This window comes from Lepidochelys kempii, chromosome 1, assembly GCF_965140265.1.
Source record: "Lepidochelys kempii isolate rLepKem1 chromosome 1, rLepKem1.hap2, whole genome shotgun sequence".
Classification (NCBI taxonomy): domain Eukaryota; kingdom Metazoa; phylum Chordata; order Testudines; family Cheloniidae; genus Lepidochelys; species Lepidochelys kempii.
The window spans coordinates 344,007,923-344,033,429 of NC_133256.1; the positions used below are offsets into that span (position 1 = coordinate 344,007,923).

At 40.0% G+C, this 25,507-nt stretch overlaps 1 protein-coding gene across 2 annotated transcripts in view; it reads right to left on the reverse strand.

Annotated features, from left to right (window-relative positions):
• The window catches only part of CHCHD3 (coiled-coil-helix-coiled-coil-helix domain containing 3), a 248,719-nt gene that overhangs the window by 205,920 nt on the left and 17,292 nt on the right, over positions 1-25,507 (reverse strand). For both annotated transcript variants that reach the window (XM_073328860.1, XM_073328859.1), the window contains exon 3: positions 2,991-3,072. In XM_073328860.1, coding sequence (XP_073184961.1) covers positions 2,991-3,072 — 82 coding nt within the window. The remainder of the gene's footprint in view (positions 1-2,990; positions 3,073-25,507) is intronic.

The following is a 25,507-nucleotide window of genomic DNA, read 5'->3' on the forward strand; positions in this document are numbered from 1 at the left end:
AAAATTTGCACCTCTTAAGACTACAAGACAACTTTAAAAAAAAAAAATGAACACTGTTGAAAAAATTTTAAATAACTTTGGCACACTGCATAGAAAGAAAAAAGGAAGAAAAAAAAAACCTGATGCTTCTTTCTTACTTAAGATTATTATGTACAAGATTCAAAGACTACTGCCAAGAGCTGAGTTTTCTTATCATAGACTCTTCAAACCTCACCTCATTTTAAGACAAGAGAAGTGTATAAGTAGGGGCATTGCGATCAGATTGAGAGACTGATCGTTCCCCTCTATTCGACATTGGTGAGGCCTCATCTGGAGTACTGTGTCCAGTTTTGGGCCCCACACTACAAGAAGGATGTGGAGAAATTGGAGAGAGTCCAGCGAAGGACAACAAAAATGATTAGGGGCCTGGAACACTTGACTTATGAGGAGAAGCTGAGGGAACTGGGATTGTTTAGTCTATGGAAGAGAAGAATGAGGGGGGATTTGATAGCTGCTTTTAACTACCTGAAAGGTGGATCCAAAGAGGATGGATCTAGACTATTCTCATTGATAGCAGATGACAGGTCAAGGAGTAATGGTCTCAAATTGCAGTGGGGGAGATTTAGGTTGGATATTAGGAAAAACTTGTTCACTAGGAGGGTGGTGAAACACTGGAATGCATTACCTAGGGAGGTGGTGGAATCCCCTTCCTTAGAAGTTTTTAAAGATCAGGCTTGACAAAGCCCTTGCTGGGATGATTTAGTTGGGATTGGTCCTGCTCTGGGCAGGGGGTTGGACTAGATGGCCTCCAGCGGTCCCTTCCAACTCTGTTATTCTATGGTTCTAAGAGAGATCTTATCACCTATAGTATTTTTCTTACATTGACAACAAAATTCTTTATCACTAGCTAAATTCAGGCATGACTGTCAGCAATGATCTTTGCAAAACATGAAATCAGATGTTGAAAAGAAGGTCTGACAAAGCCAATCTGCTTTTTACCAAGGCAGGGCAAATGAAAATTGAATCACGGATATCCACCAATGAAAAAGTCTCAAGTCATAAAATAAATAATAGAACCACAAAATAAAAATTGCCACATGGTAAAAATGTTTACAAATTGCAATAAATTAATCCTAAATGGAAGTACTAATCAAAATTTCTAAATTAAATTAAAAATAGCTGCAATATTTCAAAGAGAAGAGATTTTACCCTAACATATTGATTGGCTTTACTGCTTAATCAAAGGGGACTGATTATGTTTTAGAGCGTTTGTATTCTAGTATCCAATTATATACTCCGTCAACCTAATCCAATTAAATAATGTAGTGCTGTACAGGAAACAATTGAAATATGTGCAGACAATTTTAGTAGTACTCATGAAATTATGATTTAAGAAATCTACCATAATGAGCCTTTCTCCCCACTCAAAAGGGAAAGGACAGTACCTGGCTTATGATTTTTGTTCCATATGTTTGAAAATATATACGCTGCACCCAGAACATGAAAGAATTAGTTAACTTGAGTGTGTGTCACTAATGACAGAACAGGCACTCTTCAAAACCTGGTTAGTAATTCAAATATTTTTAAAATAATTGCCAATGGATTATTGTACACTATTTAAAATCTGTCCTAACAATTTCAGGATCCAAGGCCTCGTAACCTCTTTTCCCTGTGAACCATTAAACAGCCACTCATAGTAAATAACATTTGTGAGGGACAGACAATAAAAATTAAAAGGACACACAGAAATCATGAAGTAGCTTCTTTCCATTGAGCTGCTGGTACAGCACTTTGCATCTTTGAAGCACTATGCGAGCACTAAGTATTAAAGCAGTTCCAGAACTCAACAACACACAGAAACATTGGACAAGAAACTAACACTTTTCCTGATGTCAAAATTTACTCTTGTTCAAGTAGAAGAATTCTAAAGCTGTGTCTACACTAAAGAGGCTTGGCCTACATTTAAAAAAAATTAGGTAGACCTAGCTATGTCACTCAGAGCTGTGAAAAAATTCACACCCTAAGCTCCATAATTAGATCGACCTAACCCCTGGTGTAGACGTGGCTAGGCTGATAGAAGAATTCTTCCATTGACCTGACTACTGCAGGAGACATGGATTAACTGCATCGATGGAAAAACCCCTTCCATCAGTGTAGGAAGCTTCTGCACTATGGTACTACATCGGCACAGCTATATCACTGTTGCTCTGCCACTGTAGCAGCTGTAATGTAGACATGCCCAGAGGCTATACCAGCACAGCTATGCAAGCATAACCCCATAGCGCAGATGCAGCCTACACCAATGGAAGGGGTTTTCCCTCAGTGTAGGGATACCACCTCCCTGACTCATGGTAACTATGTTGATAGATTTCAGAGTAACAGCCGTGTTAGTCTGTATTCGCAAAAAGAAAAGGAGGACTTGCGGCACCTTAGAGACTAACCAATTTATTTGAGCACAAAAGCTTAAGCTCGAATAAATTGGTTAGTCTCTAAGGTGCCACAAGTCCTCCTTTTCTTTTTATGTTGATAGAAGTATTCTTCCGTCGGCTTAGCTGCATCTATACTGGGGGTTAGGTCAGCATAACTGTGGTGGTCAGGAGTGTGTTTTTTCCACGCCCCAAACAGACGTATCTATGTCAACCTAATTTAAGTGTAGGCCAAACCTAAATAGCACACCTCTGCATTTTTCTTAGAGTTACTTCCATGCAGCAAAGTGTTTTCTAGGACTACAGATTTAGTTTAAAAAGTGAAGAAACTGGCCTGACAAGGCAAGTCAGGCTTGTGATGTCAAAGCAATTTAGATCAAAATTTAATATGAGCAGTTAATTTGTTTTAACAATGCTTAACACCAAAACGTACAATATAAGTAAAAGGACTGCTAAGAGTTTCTACTGATGGCACTGTAGTTCAATATTTACATTAAACAGATCTTAATCCTCCTCAGTTACTGTAACCTATCAAAAGCATTACATAAATTTAAAAAATATAGTTACAGCTGATTACAAACAAACCTTTTTTGAGATTCAGTCTCCCTCCTGGCTTGTTCCAATGTCAATTCTTCAGCTACTCTTTTCTTTAGTTCTTCTTCATTAACTACAATTAGCAAAAAAAAAAAAAAAAAAAAATTAACTTTAAACTTGACAATTTAAAAATATGTTGGAGGAACACATTATTATGTCCAATTACAGAAGCAAGCAAAATTTTGCAAACAGTTTTTTATTTTCTTCATTTCTCTATTCAGCAATGTATGCATTTTCCTCAAATTGTCTTCATTACAAATTTTCAATTAACACACTCCCACCAAAAAAAAGTTATGTCATGTCATAAGAGACACACACACCCCCCACATAAATCTTCCTGTAACTTTGAACCTCTAACACCTTAGCATCAACAAGTAAACTGGGTTAGGAGGGAAACAAGTTCCAGTAAGAAGGATGCTCCTCTGGTAGCTCCCTTTTGTTTAAGGGAACTATCTCAAGTGCCTCCTCTAATATCTACTGTGGCAAGGAGAAAGAATCATATATTCGGATCCCAAAGCACTTAAGACATTAAGGTTAAAGCCAACACCCTGACCTCCACCCAGGAACTTAACAGAAATCAGTACAGTTTCCAGAGTGCTGCCTCACACATCACTCAAATGGCCTGCTGCATTTTCATTACCCTGAGACTAAATGGATAAGGGAAGCAGGTTCACATCAGAGAAAGATTTGCACACTTCTAGATAGGCCCAAACTGGGAAAAAAAAAAATCATCTTCGCCACAGGCTACTATTTGATCTTCCAAAAATCAGTCATGAACCTACTAAAAGTCCAAGACTGTACAGTCTGAGTCAAAAATAGCAGACTCATCCCCCCCATCTCTTAACCAGGGCTAGAAAGCTCACCCATGCCAGCTACTCCGGTTGCTTCATCAAATCATCATCACTGCTTTGGTTTTATCTGCATTTGGCCTAACCCAGCAGAGTCTCAAATTCTCATTCTATCCTCGGAGCAGTGTAGTTACACCAACCTAATTCTCTGCCGATGCAACCGCACTGAAGCAGCATTTCAGATGTATACCTGCCCTTATGCTTGGTCTACACTACAAATTTATGTCTGTATAACTGTGTCGCTAATGATAATCAGCACAAATCCAGGGTATAACAAGAACGTCTGAAGGGGGCCCCCTCAGAGAAAACCTGGATTTGTGCTAGAAATGGCCCAACTTGATTATCATACACATTGTAAGGAGAGTGATCACTTTAGATAAGCTATTACCAGCAGGAGAGTGGGGTGGGGGGAGGTATTTTTTCATGCTTTGTGTGTATAAAAAGATCTTCTACACTTTCCACAGTATGCATCTGATGAAGTGAGCTGTGGCTCATGAAAGCTTATGCTCAAATAAATTCGTTAGTCTCTAAGGTGCCACAAGTACTCCTTTTCTTTTTACTTCTTTCCAGATACTCCCCTAGTGCTAAGGAGACAGGGTGGGGTGTCTGACCATCATTAAGGACCATCAACTCATTTTGCAGCTCTCCCTTCATTCTGTCAGGGCATGCCAGAAAGAGGAACTATGGATTCAGAGGAGACGTCATGAACCGCATGACTGCAGACCAACAGAGGGGTCTTGGAACCCTGAAAGGTCATGAACCCCAAAGAATGCTCAGAACTCATGTGAACCTGAGGCATTTAGGGATCTGGGGCAAAAAAAAATTGTCCCTTCTTGCCCTGATATTCTATGATTCACAAGTACCGGTATACAGATGCTCACTGTTTTACCTAGATCTGTGCATCTCATGCTGTCTACAGCAGAGAATTATTGTTCTAGAAATCCTTCTGCAAGGCCTGTGTCTGTTTACTTCAACTATCACATGTCCCTGGAAGGGTAAACTATAAACCTGAGTGCCTACAAAGGTGGAACTTTGAGGAAGGAAGTGCTTAAGTTTCTGGGGATCAACACTCAACTTGGGAGCCTAGGACATTTAGATCACAAGGTGCGATTTCCAGGAGAGGAGTGTAACAGATAATTCAATAAGATCTACCAAAGATATTGTAGAAAATTGCCTTAAGTTTAAATATCTTTGGAATCAACTTTATTATAAATGCAAAGTTTATGTATAATGGTGGGATTGCATGTAACTTCTCTAGGGAGGAGACATGGCCAATGTAAACCCTGAGAAATGTTATGAGCTTCAAAGGACTATTTTAAATGATATTCTACACATGAAGGAACTTTTGGGACAAACAAGTTAAGTGGGGGAGGAGGCAAATGCAAATTCCCACCTCTGGACCCAACCTTTTAAAGCTACACACTAAGGAGAGAACCACTGTTTAACTAACTACCTATTCACAGATCAAAGACCCAAATAGTATAAAGGAAAGACTAACCTCTGCATAGGGGTTCTTGTTCTGAGCAAAAGGCATGATGAACTTGTAACCACAGAAAAACCCTTGTGAGAGATTTGAAGGACTGAGCACTACCAGAGCTCTTTTTGGAGCTGGGGTGATCTTTGGTAAGCTTATTAGCATGTGTATAGGTTCTTTAATTGTTCTACTATGTTTTCTCTGTAATGCTATCACCTTAGAAAGACCTGTGTTGTACATTCTAGCTGTGGGCAATTACACTGTTTGTAAGTTCTGAGGCAAAAGCAGCATACGCAGGCAGCAGTGCAACCTGGAAAAACCTCAGACAGGAGTGAGAAACATGTAGGTCTCTGCCCAAGAGAGGTGACACCTGGGAACTGGAAGCCGAGAAGTGGGTGCCCTTGCTGGACTAGAGAAGCCAGAGCCAGTGACTGAAACCTTCCCACACAAAGCACAGTCTCTAGCTCCAACATCTCTGGCACGCTTTCTGTGCACAGTCTGTCTGGTACTTCTTGTCACAGTTCAGGACAACAGCACCTGTATTCCCTCTCCATAGTCCAGCAAGGGCACCCACTTCTAGGCTTCCAGCTCCCAGCCATCAACTCTTTTGGGAGGAGAGCTGTGAGTTTCCCTCCTGACCACTGTTTTTCCAGGCTGCATGGTTCCCTGCCTACGCTGCTTTGTTTGCTCCTCAGAGATTGTAAACAGCGTAAATGCCCACAGTTATAAGGTACTACACAGCCATAATACAAGGACTGCAAAAAAAATTTTATGTGAATCAATCTGAATATATTTAACTTAACTTTGAAAAGATATTTCAATATTTCACATCTCTAATTCAACTCTTGGCAACATACACACGTATACAGAATAACAATTAAACTGCTCACCAGAATCAGTTTCCTGAAGTTTATTGTTCTTGTGTAAGAAAAAAGTAAAAAGAAGTCTAATGAAGCATGGAACTGTCTTTTAAAGTATAATAAATAAGATTTAGCTATCAGCTAATACAGACATGACACATTTAACCTGATCAATTACATATTGATCAGCCAAATATTAACAGGGAATAAAAAAAAAAGAGTGGTAGATCACTGAATAAGATTCTGTTATACAGGTGGAATGCTTCATATCTCAGTGAAGATTATAATTTCAAGAGGAGGAGGACTTGGTATGAGGAAAAACAGCCTCAAAATTTCATTTGTCAGGAAAACAAAGAATCTGAAAGAAACTGCATCTGTTAGAACAGGTTCTGGGTTAGAGCAAAAAGACTTTTCACATCTAATGGTAATTTCTGCTCAGACCATACGATATTCAAAACAGACAACTGGTAAAAAAAAAAAAAAAAATACCAGAGAACTGGTAGATAAGTCTGGTCAAACAAGTGTCATCTAAGGATGGTAAAAACAGAGCCATTACCAAAAATTAAATAAATAAGGTATAACAAAATGGCACAACAACAAAAGAGAAAATTAAAGACAGACCCCACATTTTATTCCTATAACAAATCTTGAAATGTTTGCATCTCACAGATATTATACAATTCCATAAAGAACTGGTGAATGGTACTTCAGTGTATACACCGTCAAAACTAAAGCAAAGTGGTTTTGCACCATAGCTCAAAAAAATATACAACTCCAGAACCCATCTATGACCCCAACCACACCAGTCTTCAGAATGTGCGGTGAATTTAAAATACTCATGGATTGACCAGCCCAGAAGACAGAGAGAATCATCACCCAGACTCCCAATAGCGTCAGCACATCCTCTCCCAAAACTCCAGTTCTGTGGATGCTCTGGGTTCACAATTTAACTCTTACAGGGCAAGTGACAGGTGAAGCAACAGACATATAGACAGACTTTGCCTAGGATTTTAAACACCATTACTCTTTAGATAGCATGAAAAATACACAGATCAAGACAGAACAACATGCACCTTTATATGCAGTTTCCCATCTCAGTTTCCTCACCATTCTGGACAATTTTTTGGTTTTAGGGAAGAGTATTGTGAGGACTCTTGGGGGAGGGATAGCGAAGTGATTTGAGCATTGGCCTGCTAAACTCAGGGTTGTGAGTTCAACCCTTGAGGGGGCCATTTAGGGATCTGCGGCAAAAACTGGGGATTGGTCCTGCTTTGAGCAGAGGGTTGGACTAGATGATCTCCTGAAGTCCCTTATAACCCTGATATTCTATGACTCCAGGCTCATCATCCTGCATCTGACTTCTCACCAGAATCATATTGTCTGTCTTCCTCTGTTCTAAGTAAGCTTCCTTCCTTTCACCTTATGGTCCTGCAGTAAATCAGGACCCCGCCCCCTGAAAGCATGGCGCTCTCTCCTGCCCAAGCTTCCTGTGCATCTGTGAGAGACCCTCAAGTTTGAGTGCGCATCCCACCAACAGCCCCAGATTTCTTTCTTCTGCTGCTGGGGCCGTTACAGGCACGAGAGCACTGTAGCCATGCCACTGTAGCACCATAGCTTAGGCGCACCTTACAGCAACAGGAGGAGTTTTTCATTGTTTTAGTCACCCCACACCCCTGAGTGAAGACAGCTAGGTCAATCTAACTGGGTCTACAACAGGGTGTAGCTGCAGTGCTTAGGCGTGTAGCACTATAGCTATGTCAACCCAAGCTTTAAGTGTAGACCAGGCCTAAAGATTTTCATTTCTCCAGCCTCCGAGAGCTTGCCTACACTTAGCACACTGCAGTGGTGCAGCTGCACTTAGTGAAGATGCGACCTATGCTGACAGGAGGCTCCTGTCAGCAACCGAGAGGCAGCAGATATGTTGACAGGAGAAGCCCTCCCATCAACACAGTAGTAATGTCTACATGGGGGGTTAGGTCCGTATAACTATATCGCTCTGGGGGGTGGATTTTCCACAGCCCTGAGTGACACAGTTATACAGACATAAATTTGTAGTGTAGACCAAGCATAAGGGCAGGTCTACATCTGAAATGCTGCTTCAGTGCGGTTGCATCGGCAGAGAATTAGTTTGGTGTAACTACACTGCTCCGAGGATAAAATCGTGGTACTAACATGAGGTTTCTAAGCCATCACTCTGTTCACAAGGATTGTAGGTTACATCCTCTTTCCCATCCTTTGTTTTCTATATTGAAAGTATCAGTTCTTCAGGACAGGAGCTGCATCATACTATACATTTGTACAATGCCTAGTAAAATGAGGCTCAATTGTGGCAGGAGCCTCTAGTCCCACCATAATACAAACAAGTAAATAAATAAAGGATGCAGCTACAGCAGCAACTGTGGAAGTTTTAATCAGAAAAAGTTCAGTGCAAATGCAGCTGTGAGATAATTGAAGGGTCTGCTGAACTACCTGTGAGTAATGGAAGCAGTTACACAGGGTAAGGACACTACAGACACACAAACCAATGCCTTTGCATCAACCTTTGCCTCAGAAGATGGAGAGTTACCTAACCCAGATCTATTACTTTCAGGTAAAAAGTGGAAGCATAGTCAGTCAGAGACGAAGATGTCAAAGAGAGGAGACATTTGAATCAATTAAAAAGCAAAAAGTCATACATCTCTGAAGGAATTTAAGAATGAAGCGCCAAAGTTGCAAACAAAATTATACACTAATTAAAATCAATTACTATACTGGCGGCTTAGAGGGTACCAAATGTTTTACTTAAAAAAAGCAGCAGGGGAAACCCTGAGTCATTATAGCCAAACAACTTTACTTTGGTACCGAGTAAGTTAGCTGAAAAGATCGTTACAAATAGAACTATTAAACAACTGTAAATGAAAATTATTAAAATCTAATATTATTCTTTGACAATATATCAACAAAATAGTGAAAGAAAGATAACCTTTGACAAAGTTATTCACAAGAGGCTGTTAAGAAAACTAAACAGTCACGATGTGACAGCTAAAGTACTATCATAGATTAAGAACTAGTTAAGACAGAAAACAAAGCAAAAGAAAGTAGCATAGAAAAGAAAGCAATCAGTGAGGTGGCAACATCTGCAGATGACTACCCTAAATCACACATGGAGACTACAGAAGACTATGAGGAACTTAAAAGGGAACTTAGCAGGTGGACACACTGGCAGAAGAAATTCAATTTGGATGAAAAGGTAGTGCACAGTTGAAGGAATAATTTGAATTATTCATGCATGTTGTTGGTTTCTACATCAACTACAGCCATGCAGGAAATATTTGGGTGTCCTGGGCAGTTCAAAGAAAACGTCTGTTTGATGTTCTGAGATGGTCAAAAAGGAAACAACAAAATGTTAGGAGGAAAGGGAATAGAAAATAATGCCAGAACAACAAAAATTAGTAATACTTCCCAGCCCAACTTGAATACCATGTCCATTTCAGCCATTCTATCTCAAAATAGATACAGCAAAGAATAGGTCTTTCTAAAAGATCTATCACCTCATCCAGAATCTACAGATTTGATAAAGGAATCACTTAGAGTTCTATGGCCCACATTATGCATTAGGTCAGATTAGATCAGCATAATAGTTGCTTCTGACCTTAAAAAAAACCAATTAATACATGACACAAGGGGTCTAAAAATGAGACAAGTGAAAAAAGTGAAAATGATTAATTGACAGAAAAGACAGGTATATAAGATAATGAGTAATATGGAAAAGGAAAATCAACAACTTTTACTTACCCTCCCATAATTCAGCGATAAGGAGACAATGAAGAAGCTGGAGGGCAACACATTTAAAATTGAAAAAAAGAGTGTTCTTTGTGGGGGTTTTAATACAAAATAGGCAAAGAAATAGAACCGCCTCAGTTATGCTTTATGGAATAAAAAAAAGTAATAGTCAGGAGTATAACTTAGGGCATAAGAAAACCACTGCCAAATGTTAGAAAGAAATTCTCCCTCTGGGCATACTGTTCCAGAATTCGCAAAAAGAAAAGGAGTACTTGCGGCACCTTAGAGACAAACACATTTATTTGAGCATAAGCTTTCGTGAGCTACAGCTCACTTCATCTGATGCATTCAGTGGAAAATACAGTGGGGAGATTTATATACACAGAGAACATGAAACAGTGGGTGTTACCATAAACACTAACGAGAGTGATCACTTAAGGTGAGCTGTTACCAGCAGGAGAGCGGGGGGAAGAGGGAGAGAGACCCTTTTGTAGTGACAATCAAGGTGGGCCATTTCCAGCAGTTGACAAGAACGTCTGAGGAACAGTGGGGGGTAGAGGGGGGGAATAAACATGGGGAAATAGTTTTACTTTGTGTAATGACCCATCCACTCCCAGTCTCTATTCAAGCCTAAGTTAATTGTAGCCAGTTTGCAAATTAATTCCAATTCAGCAGTCTCTCGTTGGAGTCTGTTTTTGAAGTTTTTCTGTTGAAGAATCAAAACTTTTAGGTCTGTAATCGAGTCACCAAAGAGACTGAAGTGTTCTCCAACTGGTTTTTGAATGTTATAATTTTTGACGTCTAATTTGCAAACTGGATACAATTAACTTGGGCTTGAATAGAGACAGGGAGTGGATGGGTCATTACACAAAGTAAAACTATTTCCCCACGTTTATTCCCCCCCGTCTACCCCCCACTGTTCCTCAGACGTTCTTGCCAACTGCTGGAAATGGCCCACCTTGATTATCACTACAAAAGGTTCCCTCCGCCCCGTAATAGCTCACCTTAAGTGATCACTCTGGTTACAGTGTGTATGGTAACACCCACGGTTTCATGTTCTCTGTGTATATAAATCTCCCCACTGTATTTTCCACTGAATGCATCCGATGAAGTAAGCTGTAGCTCACGAAAGCTTATGCTCAAATAAATTTGTTAGTCTCTAAGGTACCACAAGTCCTCCTGTTCTTTTTGCGAATACAGACTAACATGGCTGATACTCTGAAACCTGTTCCAGAATTGTCTACTGCAAGTACCCTGCACTTATTTCTGAAGCATCTAGTACTATTAGAAACAGGATACTGGGATATACAGGTCACTGGTATGATCCTGTATGGAAATTTCCTATGTGTCTGTATACACTAAACACTTACATTACCATCAAGTATGGGACCATGCTCTTTAAGGCGGTCTCCAAAACTATCATCTGTCTCACTATCTGCCAAGGCAACTACAGCCCTATAGACATTCAAGTTAATGAAGATGTCAGAAAGAAAATTCTTAACTGCATGCTAATAATCATAAATATTGAATCAGAAAGCACACAGTGTTACAAACAACTTGGCGACTTGGAACATTAATAACATCAACCTAAGGGTTTATTGTGTATTTTATTGTGCCTTCAGAATTAAACGGACTTTTCCCTCACCTTCCAATCTGAGATACAATATGCAAATAACTTCACTTTTATTGTTTGCCACTTTATAAGCACTCCAATTTGGACCACAGTTAAGTTCCACACATTATATGACAGGCATACAAGTTGAAAACCAATGAAAACAAGAACCTTGCAACTTTCATTCTTCTTTTTTTAATCTAGCCAACTGTATAAATTGTATGCAGTGCAAGTAGATTATTAGTTTCCACCTGACCAGAAAAAATTACATGATACATGGACTGAAACACAAAGTACTCTGAGCTATTAGGTTTTGAAGCAAGACAATAGGCAGTTTGCCACGGGATAAAAAGTCAACATGCAGACACAAAGAAGACTATAGGATATAGTTAAAACAAAAAAATCTCAAACGAAATTGCTTTTCCAAAGGGGATTGACGAGATGCCTAATATGTCTTCTCTATGTCTGATACACTGGAATCCCTAATAAGTTAAATAAACACTAGCTTGATTTTATAATTAATGAACATCTTGTGTTTAAGGCACTAAACTGGGATTCAGGAGATCTGGATTCAGTTCCTGGCTCCACCAGAGACTTCTTGTGCTATCTTGGGCAAGCTACCTAATCGCTCTGTGCTACAATCCACCACCTGTAAAATACTGAGGAGTTGCAAGGATAAATTCATGAAATGATTGTGAGGTGCTCAGACACTACAGTAAGAGTGCATAAAAGTACCTATATAGAGTACATAGTTGGGCATTCATATTCCTTACTTAGATTGTAAACTCTCTGCTTCAGGGACTATCTTTATGTTGCGCAGTGCCTACCACAATGGGGTCCATGAATTCCTAGACACTATAATAATACAAATAATAAAAACCACCACGTATGTTAGTCAGAAATTATGGGAAGGTCCAAAATATTAGTGCTTTACAAAAAAAATTGTTACGGCAATCTTTTGAATAATGAATACTGTATTTAAAAGGAATGAACCCATCCGTATTTTTTAATAAAAAAAATCCCCAACAACAACAGTTTGGGGAATGGTATTAGAAACAGGTGGGAGAGACAGAATTTTTCATGTCCAGGTTTAAATCCCAAGCAGGAGAGCAGAAACATAATCATTACCACCTGGTGACTTTTTATAACCTGATTTTAATAGTGGCCTATTAAAAATGGGTTGGAGGTCTAAAGGCTGCTCTCAGCTGACTAATGTCCACAACATAAAAGCCACCACCAAAATGGCACCTTTCTTCACAGTCTCAAGAGTTGTCTATAAATGACTAGTCTTGGAGACTGAATTCCTCTCACCCTTGAAATAGGTTCCTCCAGGTCAGACTGAAGCACACTGGTAACCCAGGGAAAGCTCACACTACTGTTGCCCACACGCTGCACATGTTCTATGGATACACAGGGAGAGTATGTTTTTAAGAGATTAAAAGTCACTAATGTCATCAAGTAAGTTTTACACCAGTCTCCTGAAAGTATAGCTAAAGTAAAGTGTGCCACTGCACATTTATCAAAAATAATTAGACTGCTGATTAAAAACAAAAGCATTACAAGCCAGGAGACCTCGGTGACCCAAGACACTGTCAGACACTGGCTGGAAGAGCAGAACAAAAAAACCCCAACCAACCAAAATTACTTGTTATGCTGGTCTTTGGTGGCTGTCAACTACTCCCTCGTTCTTGATCTGTTACCCTAGCCTGTAAATTAGCAGGGGAGGGGCCTTGCCTAACATATATGAAGTGCCAATCATTCTGGTGGTGCCATAAAAATAATCTTACACTCTTCCAATGGATTTTTTGGCTTCAGGACTTACTGCTCAACAATGAGAACAAGAGAACACAAGAGCTGTTATGCAGGTTGGGAAATGGAGGTGCAATGTATCTGTTATGAAGTACAGCTTGTCTTTTCTTTCTACAAAATGATTTTTAAATAGTCCAGTAGTAGCCAAACAATGTTGTATATAGTCTACAAAACAACAAATTGTCAAAACCAGTCTCTCACTCCATGGAACAGTCATGAACCATCCTTCCACTCCATCAACACTAAGTGAAGCACTGGGAATAGGCATCCACCTTAAAAACCAAAATATGCTTTTCTCTTTTGAAAGAGACAGGAATCCCTGAGCGGCCCTCAGGAAGTTTAATGATGTGTGTACAAGGAGAAAAAGCAGGAAGATAATCATCCGCAGGGAAGGCATACCAGAATCACTTTGACTGACCTTATTATATACTTTCTGAATTTCTGTATTTAAGAGCAACAGATTAAATCACCAGAGTACAGCCCTGAAGAATGCTATTCCTAAGTGGATTTATTTTTTTTAAGGGCAAATGCTACCCTCAGATACATGCCGCAAACAGCTCATATTTAGTCAGGGAGCTAAATTCACCGCTAGTATAGCAGTGGCAATTCCCATGGACTTCACTGGAGTTACAACCACTTACACCAGTAGTATTTCTGGTACAGAAGCTGGGCATGCCTCCGAGGGCAGAATTTGGTCTTAAGTGTTTAGTATTGGAACAAAACATTAAGAGATTAGCTAGGGTAATTAACACAAAAACCAAATACAATTTTAAGCAAGTACAGTTCCAAAAATACAAGAGTTAAGGTTCTGAATGCAGTATTAACTACATCATGCTGCACATCTTGCGTATTTATGGTACATATTTTATAATATAAAAATATTAAACTCGAAAAAAAACAACAAAAGATATTACCTGCACCAGATGGAATGTAGCCAAGACAACATTATGGTTGGAAACTTAGATTTTTCAAATTTTATGACTTTTGTGACTTTAGTTGTGAAACCCGAATATTGAATAAATACTGATTTTTTTTTTTTTTGCATTTATTTTCCTTGGTTTTGTTTTTACTTGCCTGTACTTAACATTTGCATTTAATGGGCTTCATTAGTTTCTGACATTCAGACCTCAGTAAGCTCTTGCTGTTACCACCAGCTCACCTGTGATTGCTTCCTGCAAAGCTAGGCTAAAAGAGTCACACATCAGTTTACACAGATGTACATATAAAATGGAAAAAACACAGAATTTTTTTTTTAAATAAAACCTTAAGGCAAAAATTTTGCTCTGGATCCTTCAATCCACAGGTGGAGAATGGGAGAGTAAGACGGCAGAGTGATAATGACCAAGTAGAGTTATCCTGCCCTGCACTAAGCAGTGCTCAACTGTGATTTGAAAAAGCAGTAATTACTCCTGGGGGAATTCTGCACCACTGTGCAGTGCAGAATTTTGCAGAAATTAATGTGCATGCAGCATTTCCTTTGCCCCACGGAAATGGGCTGCAGTGCTGCTGGCTGCCACTAGGGGGTGCTGGAGCGAGCAGAGTCCAGATCACACATAGAAGACACAGCCAGGGCATGGGGGGGGGGGGGGGGGGAGGCAGCTAGAGGGTTCCCTGCAGCTGCAGTTCCCAGCATGCCCTGAGGGAAGGACACAGTGAAACGCAGGAATCTCCATACAACCTGGAACCGAGCATCAGGCTGTTTCTCCCTCTGGGTACTTGGGGGTGGGCGCGCATGGATGCCCGGGCTGGGGAGGGCCACAGCTGTGCTCGCGGGGGAAGGGGTTGGGTGTCTGGGCTAGGAGGGCCCTGCAGCTGGACTCCTGGGGGAGGCGGGAGAGTGTGGGTATCTGGGTGGGGGGTGGAGAGGGGGCCCGCAGCTGGACTCTGTGAGGTAGCGGGTTCAGATGTATTGGGGGGGGGCACAGCTGGGCTCTAGAGGGGGGAGGGGTTGTGGGTATCTGGTCCCCCGGCAGGGGGAGAGGGGAGCAGAGAAACAGAAACTGGGTTGTCATAGGGGTTTCTTTAACTTTCTACTCCTGGGGGAATTTTGGTGCGTCTGTACTGGTACAGATATACTTGCTGATAGGTATTTTGAAATAAATTACCAAAATAATTGAAACTGGCGTGATTATGTAGTGTTATTTTGACAAATAAAATTTGCAGAATTTTAAAATATTGTGCAAAAAAAAATTATTTTTTTTTGCACAGAATTCCCCCAGGAGTATGTCTGTGCTGCAGTGTTTGCTGCCAGAACCACACAATCATGTATAACTCTCCACTCTGCTCCTCCCACCCCAAGTCCACTCCTAACTCAAGCCGTACTTTTTCACTCCTCCATAAAACTCCTACCCTCCTCATACCCTCTGAAAATGAAATGGGCTTTGGTGAGACAGGGGATTAAGCAGTGTTACGCATGGGTGGGGAAGTTGCGTGTAGGATGAGGTCAGGTTTCCTGTGGTGCTGCTATCTTAGTGCTCTGGAGAGCCAAAGCACCAGCCCCTGGGTAGCCCTGCAAAAAACTGCTGATGGCTCAGGACACACTGTCTTGGGCTTTCCTACCAGCCACAGTCCCCAACCCCTTCAAACAATTCTTCCCTTGCACAGCTTTACTCTCTCCACTAATGCAAACTTCTATTCACACCCTCATGTCTGCCCAAAACCCAGCTGACCCCTCCATAGTTCAAACTCCCTCTTTCCGCTCATTGTCATCCCCAAGTGCCTGTGGATGTGGAACCTGAAAAAGTTCATCTCAAAGGAAAACTTCAATGAGACTTTTAAATGCTCCCTCTATTAGAATTAGTGACCACTTAATCACAAATTACAGAAAATTCACCTGCCCCAAAACTGTAAGCATGTTGAATTCCAAGATTAATAGTTAAAATGTGGATCAGCAGGATTCAGCACTGCTTTAATTACAAATCTCAACACAGCGTAGAGTGCCTTCATGATACTTTATAAAGTACCTGTCACAAAGAGCTTAGCATAAAAGCACAAATGGATACAATTCAGAACACAAGTCGCACGGGATCTTTATTGCTGGAATGTTTCTCAGAACAGGAAGGTTTCGTAAGTTGTAAGAAATTTAGTTAGATATGGAATGCTGATGCTAGCCCAAAATGGAAAGGTGCTCTCAGTGCCAATCTTCTGTTGGGATTTTCTTGAAAAAAGAAAGCATTATTTCTATAACAGACTATGCCAAATGCACTCATAAGACAAGGTCTCTGTTCCAGGAAGCTTATAATATAAGCTAAACAAAACACAGATAAGGGTTGCAAGGAACAGATTACTAGAGGTGGTCAAAATATTTCTGACAAATGAAAAATGTGCCCAAAAACGCACTTCATGAGAGAAAACAGTGAATTGTCATTATGAATGAAGTGCCTCTATGAATGAATAGTTATTGGGCTAGAGAGAGAGAAGGACTCTATAACCGAGTACTTAGGATACTCACGTAGGCTGCGGGAGACCCAAGTCCAAGTCCATGCTCCAATTATTTATACAAAGTGAAATAGTTTGAACTAGAAAGAGAGAGGGACCCACACAAGAATATCCCATCGCCCGGTGTTTGAGCTTTTTTCTGAGAGGTGGCAGACCTGTGTTCAGACCCTTTCTCCACATCCAGCAGGAGGCCCTGACCACTGGGTTAAAGTTCTACCGTCAACACTAGCTCCTTCTCCGGACATTTTGTGAATCAAAAAATCAGTTTCATGTTGAATGATACCTGCTTCCCAATTCACCAAAATTTTTCTCAATTTTTAGATTGTTTGACCCAAAATGATATTTTCTACCCTTTTTTTTTTTTTCAAACTGCATACAACCTCAAAAAAAAAAAATCAATTTCACCAACTCTAATTGTAATAAAAAAGCACGAAATAACTGTTTTTCAAAACACGTGTATGTTTAAAGCAACCTGTAATTTCCTTGCAATTAATGGCTTCAGTGAAGAAGTGGCCAATTTATGTAAATATGGATCTAATTTTTGTTTTTTCAAATATATTTAGGCGCTTCATTTCCTTCCAGAAATATCACTGCCTGTCTGAAGTTTTATTAGACCGGTTAAAATTGCTTTCAGTGTCATTATAAAGTTGTAAACCCTTTAAACTGAACCCTCTTAATCTATCCTCTTCATTCATCTTTGTCAAGGAGACACAGAATACTTTATTTCGGCACCTATTTAACCATATGTCAATTTGCTGTCAGGAAAAAAGCAAAACACACTTGTCTATGAATGGGAAGAAATACTCACTTTCACTGTGCTAGGCCATCCTGGACAGTATTTCTCTTTAGATTTAAATCAACAGCAACAGTGACTTGTTGTGCTGAAAGTATATTTTAGAATATTTTGTACGGCTTTTTTTGTTTAAAAAACAGGGGGTAGGAGTGTTGGGATCTTAATTTAATATTAAAGAAATAATCACATTGTAAATCATGATGTGAAAGATTTACAGTGCTGCTTTCAATAGGATAAAGTATACAGTGTTGTGTCAAGACCATCTAAATTTTTTCTGCTTCTGATCTCAGAGATTCATAAATGTATTGTAAAGTTATTTGATCTCATGGTATGGAGAACTTACTGGGATCCATTTTAATTTCTCTGAACCTTGCTGAAGTCATGACTAATAATGAATGGAGGGAAAAATATGGCATTTAAAAGAACTCCTAATACCTATTGTCTTCATTTCAAGAATTCAGCATGTGTAGATATACTGTCCGAATATATTTTGATGCTGTAGGACTCCTAACCAGGAACATATATTTTGTTAACAGACAGCAAATAATAAGATAGATGATAAACACTGAAAGGTTGCAAAGCTCAAAGAAAAAAAACAAGAGGGGTTTCCACACATGGGACATGCCTCAGAAAAAACATTGGATTAAATCAGTTACATTATGTGGAAGATGTGATGGTGAATTTAAGTAAATCTCTAATGCAGGAAAGGGCATTGAGAACTTCAGGTTATTTTTTGTATAAATAGATCCTCCTAAGGTATGCTCTCAAAATATCAAACAGCCCTGAAGTGCTATAAGTTAGCGTCAGGTGAAGTTTTACAGAAAAAAAAAAAATATATCCAATACAGTTGGATAACTAGAAGTGTTTCAAAGCAGGATGAATTATAGAGAACTGACAAGATGGAACAATCAAAGCACAAAGTGAATGCACTGAGTGATGCACCATGGATCAGCCAGACTGCGAATTATATATTTTTATTCCATTTTACCTGAGAATTGAGCAAAGTTCAAAGAAAGACAGGAAAATAGCATAAGAACTAGAAAGTGGTTAGCTTACAGTATTTAGTTAAAAGGAAAGACTTCATCACTGAAGCTGCAGAAAAGATCATTGCCAGTTCTGTTTATTAATTGATCTTAGTGCTAAGTAAGATCAACAAAAATCATAGCATTAAGAAAAGGAACAAAAAAAATCTTAATCATTTGTCTTCAGCTGCAAGGTGTAACAATTTAAAGCTTTGGAGAAGGGTGGCTAAGAACTCAGAAGTAGTTTAGATAGTGCAAACAAAAGCTATGACCAATTTTTCTTCAATCAAAACCACAAATTTTATATTCATCATCATCATCATGTTCCCATTACGCCTCTGGCGTTTAGGGCAGCAACAAAGCTCCTCCACTCCTGTCTGTTTCTGGCAAGTCTTTCAATGATTCCCCAGCTGTGCCCCACATTTTTCAGCTTGGCTTCCACAGCTCTTCGCCATGTTGTTTTCGGGCAGCCTCGTTTTCGCTTGCCTTCAGGTGTCTATCTTACTGGTGATGGAATCAGTTTCCATCCGAAGCACATGGCCAATCCACCTCCAACGCCTCCTGGTAATGATGGTGCTCATATCCTCTTGGCTGCACTGTGTTAATAGATCTTGGTTTGAGATTGTTCTGGGCCAAAAGGTACAGAGGATTTTTCTGAGGCAGGTTGTATGGAATGAAGATAGTTTGGACATGTCATATTTTCTCATTTCCCAGTGTTGGGGACACTGGGGCATGGCCACTAGGTAACTCGAGGGGACGGAAGACCACGAGTGTCGATGAAGCCCCCTCGCACTAGGCCCCGGTGTCCTTGGCCCCCCCTCCTACCTGGAGGCACTCGCAGCAGCTCTGCGTACTAGGCCCAAGTGTCCTTGGCCCCCCCGCCTGGAGGCACACACAGCAGTTATGCTGAGAATCTGCAACAGTATGTTGCAGAGTCAGACTGCCTGAAACTAAGCAAGGCCAAAACAGGGGAGATATGGAAGAACAATGCTGAATAAAGCAGCTTTATGTATAGTTTAACAAATGATACAGAGAATCAGGGAACTAGCTGGGAACTGGATTGGCTGACTATATGGATACTTGGGTTAGCTTGCTATTGGATAAGTATGCTGGGAAAAAGGATGTATAAAAGCCTGTGTAACTTCCTGCTCTGTTGTGCAGGATTTGAGATTTTATTCTCCCTGTACCTTTTTGCAGCTGCAAATAAACTTTTCTGCTTCTCCACACCGTTGTGATTATTGGGTGTAGCACACCGGGTAACGAACCAACTCAAGCTGTTGTTCAGCCTCTCGGCACTGGGTGCCGGCAACACCAGCATTCTGCACTATAAAATAATGCTGAAAGTACGCCGCTCTGATATGTTATGTTTATATATATTTTATGTTCATAAAAGGGTATTTTATGTGCTTCCGTAGATTTTTTAGAAACATGCAAACTCACCAGAACAAGAAAACTTCAAATTAAGTACACCACTATTGATAACTTAACTCTCTGTAACAACATATCTCCCACTGTTTAGAGCATTGCAGAATTACTCTGACAGTCTATTAGCTGAACTTAATTTTGGTGTGATAATTTCCTTTATAGCTTTCAAGTTCCATCTGCAAAAATGTAGTTTACATACTAGATTTCACCTTATCATTATCATCATCAACCCTTTCACAGGCTGCTTCCCATCAGACTGAGGGCTTTTCCATCCTTGAAACGTTACAGCAGCACAGCTGCACTGCTGTAGCACTTCAGCGTACATACATACTACCTACGCTGACCAGAAAACCCCTCCCATCAACACAGTTAATCCACCTCCCAGAGAGGCAATAGCTAGGTCAACGGAAGAATTCTTCTGTCGACCTAGCGTTGTCCACGCAGGGACTTAGGTCAATTTAACTACGTTGCTCAAGGGTGTGGATTTCTCCTAAGTGATATAGTTAAGCCAACGTAATTTTCTAGTGTAAACCAGGCCTAAGTGTTTTCTTTTTTTCAGTCATGGTAAAACCATAGGGTTTTCAGGTTTAGGTTTCATTCTTTCTGTCTTTGATCACAAGGAATACATTTCACTGGTTAAGTTTGAGGCTTTTCTGAAAAGCCATTTTACCCTGGCCACTGCGACAAAGGTCATGTCTACACTGAAGATTTTAAAGAACTCTCTCAGTGTTGATCTCACACCAGTCCACCTGCATTAGCGACACTGGAAGTAATACCAAAAGCCAATCACAGGCACATTTGTCACTTTGCTGGCTCACCCAGCTCTCAGCAGAATTAGATGACCCCATGGTAAAGATGCCTGCAGCAAATTTGGACTAGTGTTCCTACCATTATTAAGACCAATCGGTCTGCACTTCTGCCAGACCAAAGTTGGAAAAATTCCCTAAAATTCTCAACACAGACACAGTCTAAGTAGCTGTTTCTGTGCTTCTAAACCACTTCGGTTAGTTCTGAGTACATGTGAAAAGGGGAACAAGAATCTGGATTTTTCTCTATTTATTCTGAAAGAATTTAAGTCTTTTAAACCAGAAGTGATCACAGTTGCAAATAAAGCAAAGTAAATGAAGCACAGCTTTGTAGAACATACAGGAAAGAAAATGAAAACTTAAGACTCATTCGGAATGATTTTTAGCATTTTATTATAAAAGTGACCAGAATTTGATAAAATTTGATTATATGAAGGTGAAATCAAATCTTTTAGAAATGGATATTTCCCATAACCCTACTGTCCTAGAATCGGACAAATTCATAACTGAATGAAAAGCAACTGACTTAAGCATAATTCAGGTAAAGTGAGGGGACATTGGTAGAAATGAAGAAGCATTCTGAATAACTGACAAGAGATATGGCTTTGTTCTATTGAGGGTATCTGTCTCTAACATTTTAGATTGAATAAGACCACAAGACTGCATAAAAAGAAAGGATGGTCTTGTGGTTAAGGAATATGATGGGGAATCAGGAGATGTAGGTTTTATTCCTGCATCGGTTACATATTTTTTCTGTGACCTTAGGCAAGTCTCTTCAATACTATGCCTCAGTTCCCTCATCCGTCAAATGACAGTAATACTCAATTATCTCTCAGGGCTGTTGTAGGGCTAAATTTAACATTTGTAAGTTATCTTGTAACATTTTAAGCCTACTGGTTTTTGTTTGTTTTTTATTATTATTTGCACTGTATATGCACCCAGGTTTGATGGAAACGTTCATATATAATCAATATTCATATATAATGGCTGTCTTTTAAAGAACCTTATTGAGGTTACAGGGACAAATCACCCCGATGCATAGAAAAAAATAGTAAATATGGCAGGCGACCAGCTTGGCTTCACAGTGAAATCCTTGCTGATCTTAAACACAAAGAAGAAGTGGAAGATTGGACAAATGACCAGGGAAGAGTATAAAAATATTGCTCAGGCATGCAGGAGTGAAATCAGGAAGGCCAAATCACACTTGGAGTTGCAGCTAGCAAGAGATGTGAAGAGTAACAAGAAGGGTTTCTTCAGGTATGTTAGCAACAAGAAGAAAGTCAAGGAAAGTGGGGGCCCCTTACTGAATGAGGGAGGCAACCTAGTGACAGAGGATGTGGAAAAAGCTAAATGTACTCAATGCTTTTTTTGCCTCGGTCTTCACGAACAAGGTCAGCTCCCAGACTACTGCACTGGGCAGCACAGCATGGGGAGGAGGTGTGGAGAAAGAAGTGGTTCAGGACTATTTAGAAAAGCTGGAAGAGCACAAGTCCATGGGGCCGGATGCACTGCATCCGAGAGTCCTAAAGGAGTTGGCGGATGTGATTGCAGAGCCATGGGCCATTATCTTTGAAAACTCGTGGCGATCAGGGGAGGTCCCAGACGACTGGAAAAAGGCTAATGTAGTGCCCATCTTTAAACAAGGGAAGGAGGAGGATTCGGGGAACTACAGACCAGCCACTCAGCCTCACCTCAGTCCCTGGAAAAATCATGGAGCAGGTCCTCAAGGAATCAATTCTGAAGCACTTAGAGGAGAGGAAAGTGATCAGGAACAGTCAACATGGATTCACCAAAGGCAAGTCATGCCCGACTAACCCAATTGCCTTCTATGACAAGACAACTGGTTCTGTGGATGAGGGGAAAGCAGTGGACATGTTGTTCCTTGACTTTAGCAAAGCTTTCGACACGGTCTCCCACAGTATTCTCGCCAGCAAGTTAAAGTAGTATGGGCTCGATGAATGGACTATAAAGTGGATAGAAAGCTGGCTAGATCATCGGGCTCAACAGGTAGTAATCAATGTCTCCATATCTAGTTGGCAGCCGGAATCAAGCGGAGCGCCCCAAAAGTCGGTCCTGGGGCCAGTTTTGTTCAATATCTTTATTAATGATCTAGAGGATGGCGTGGACTGAACCCTCAGCAAATTTGCAGATGACACTAAACTGGTAGGAGCGGTAGATACGCTGGAGGGTAGAGATAGGATATAGAGGGACCTAGACAAATTGGAGGATTGGGCCAAAAGAAATCTGATGAGGTTCAACAAGGACAAGTGCAGAATCCTGCACTTAGGACGGAAGAATCCCATGCACCACTACAGACTAGGGACCAAATGGCTAGGCAGTAGTTCTGCAAAAAAGGACCTAGGGGTTACAGTGGATGAGAAGCTGGAGATGAGTCAACAGTGTGCCCTTGTTGTCAAGAAGGCCAATGGCATTTTGGGATGTATAAGTTGGGGCACTGCCAGCAGATCGAGGGATGTGATCGTTCCCCTCTATTCGACATTGGTGAGGCCTCATCTGGAGTACTGTGTCCAGTTTTGGGCCCCACACTACAAGAAGGATGTGGATAAATTGGAAAGCGTCCAACGGAGGGCAACAAAAATTATTAGGGGACTGGAACACATGAGTTATGAGGAGAGGCTGAGGGAGCTGGGATTGTTTAGTCTGCAGAAGAGAAGAATGAGGGGGGATTTGATAGCTGCTTTCAACTACCTGAAAGGGGGTTCCAAAGAGGATGGATCTAGACTGTTCTCAGTGGTAGCAGATGACAGAACAAGGAGTAATGGTCTCCAGTTGCAGTGGGGGAGGTTTAGGTTGGATATTAGGAAAAACTTTTTCACCACTGGAATGGGTTACCTCGGGAGGTGGTGGAATCTCTTTCCTTTGAGGTTTTTGAGGTCAGGCATGACAAAGCCCTGGCTGGGATGATTTATTTGGGGATTGGTCCTGCTATGAGCAGGGGGTTGGACTGGATGACCTACTGAGGTCCCTTACAACTCTGATATTCTATGATTCTATTAAAACAATTATAATCACCCACTTAATAGAAAAACAATAGGAATCTCAATTTAAATTTTCAAAACAAATCTGATTTCTCTCTTCCATTGAAAATTTTATATTGATAAACACAAGGGATCTTAAAGTCACTTACCGTGCATTCTACCAAGAGCAGACATTGAAAGATCCCAAATGGCATCAATTTGAATGTTCTATCAGGGTGAGGGCAAGGCAAATAAACAGAATGGAAAGATAGAGATAACACTTGCTGCATCATATAGCAAATATCAATCTTTAACAACATGGTGACATTTAGCCTTTTCTACTACTGCTTACAATTTTTTCCAGCATGATATTTATTCACAGCTCCAAATGCTGAAAGAATCTCTCTATTCTCGGAAATCACACTATTAAAAAAATGCTTTTTTTAAGCAGTAAACAGTACATAAAGAGCTAGTTTTTATTCCTCATCAGTAAAGGCTGTTGGAAGTGTTTCGCAAACAGATTAGTGTATTACTTTCATCACTACATCTTTCAAAGCTGTAAGCATAATTTATACAAAAAGATCTTTGCTTGATGATTGGAATTATATACAATAGTAATAAAGATATGAAAAATTCTGCTTTCTCCATTTAAAGTAGTCTGACAACCTTACCTCCAGGTTTTCATGGACTAACATGTCGCCAACAATAAATGGTTATTGTGTCTATTCTATTTCATTTTGTATAAAAAGGTGTGTGAGTATCAGGGGTCTGCTTCAATGGAAAAACTGATCAAGTGCAGCAGTCTCTATATCAAACAATATAAAATTTTGAATACCTATACGTGGGAATTGAAACTCAGCAGCAGCCATCAAAACAGTCACTTTATACATAACTTTTAATAAAGACTTGTGATGACAAATGGCAGAGATCTTTCTAACAGATATTCTGGTTCTCTCAAGTCTAATCCCTATTTTATTATTCAGCTTTATAGGGAAAGATTTGTACAGAATTGTTTTCTTTACAACAATATGAAGCATACTCTCACATGTAGTTGACTCAGCTTGGATGCAAATTGCAACACGCCATCTTCCCTTCATTTGTAACTCCATTCAATTAACAGAAATAATTGAAACCCAAATAGAAATAGAGAGATGTGAACCATTAAAATATATATGTAACTAATAGGTCACTTGTGTGTCCAAGCTTTACAGTCCAGTTCAGGGATGAATATTCTTGGCATACAAACATGGATTCTTTTTTGATGTTCTATTTAAACAGCAGGGACTGTATTTTGTATCTTACAAAGGGGTTGTAGCCATGTTGGTCCCAGGATATTACACAGACAAGGTGGGTGAGATAAAATATTTGTTATTGGGACAACTTCTGTTGATGAAAGAGACACACTTTTGAAGTACACAGAGGTCTTTCTTCAGGTCTGTGTAGGTTCGTGTGGCTCAAAAGCTTGTCTCTTTCAACAGAATTTGGTCCAATAAAAGATATTACCTCAAAACCTTGTCTTTCTATTCTGTGTCTTAAGTATAGCAGCAGCAACATATACTGAAACAACCTACACTTATTATACAGAAGATAATCTAAAAAAAAAGTTTACACAAAAAAAGTGACCAAATGTTTACTTTATGTAATACCAGTAACAGAAGACGAAGTCTGGTTGAAATGTCGG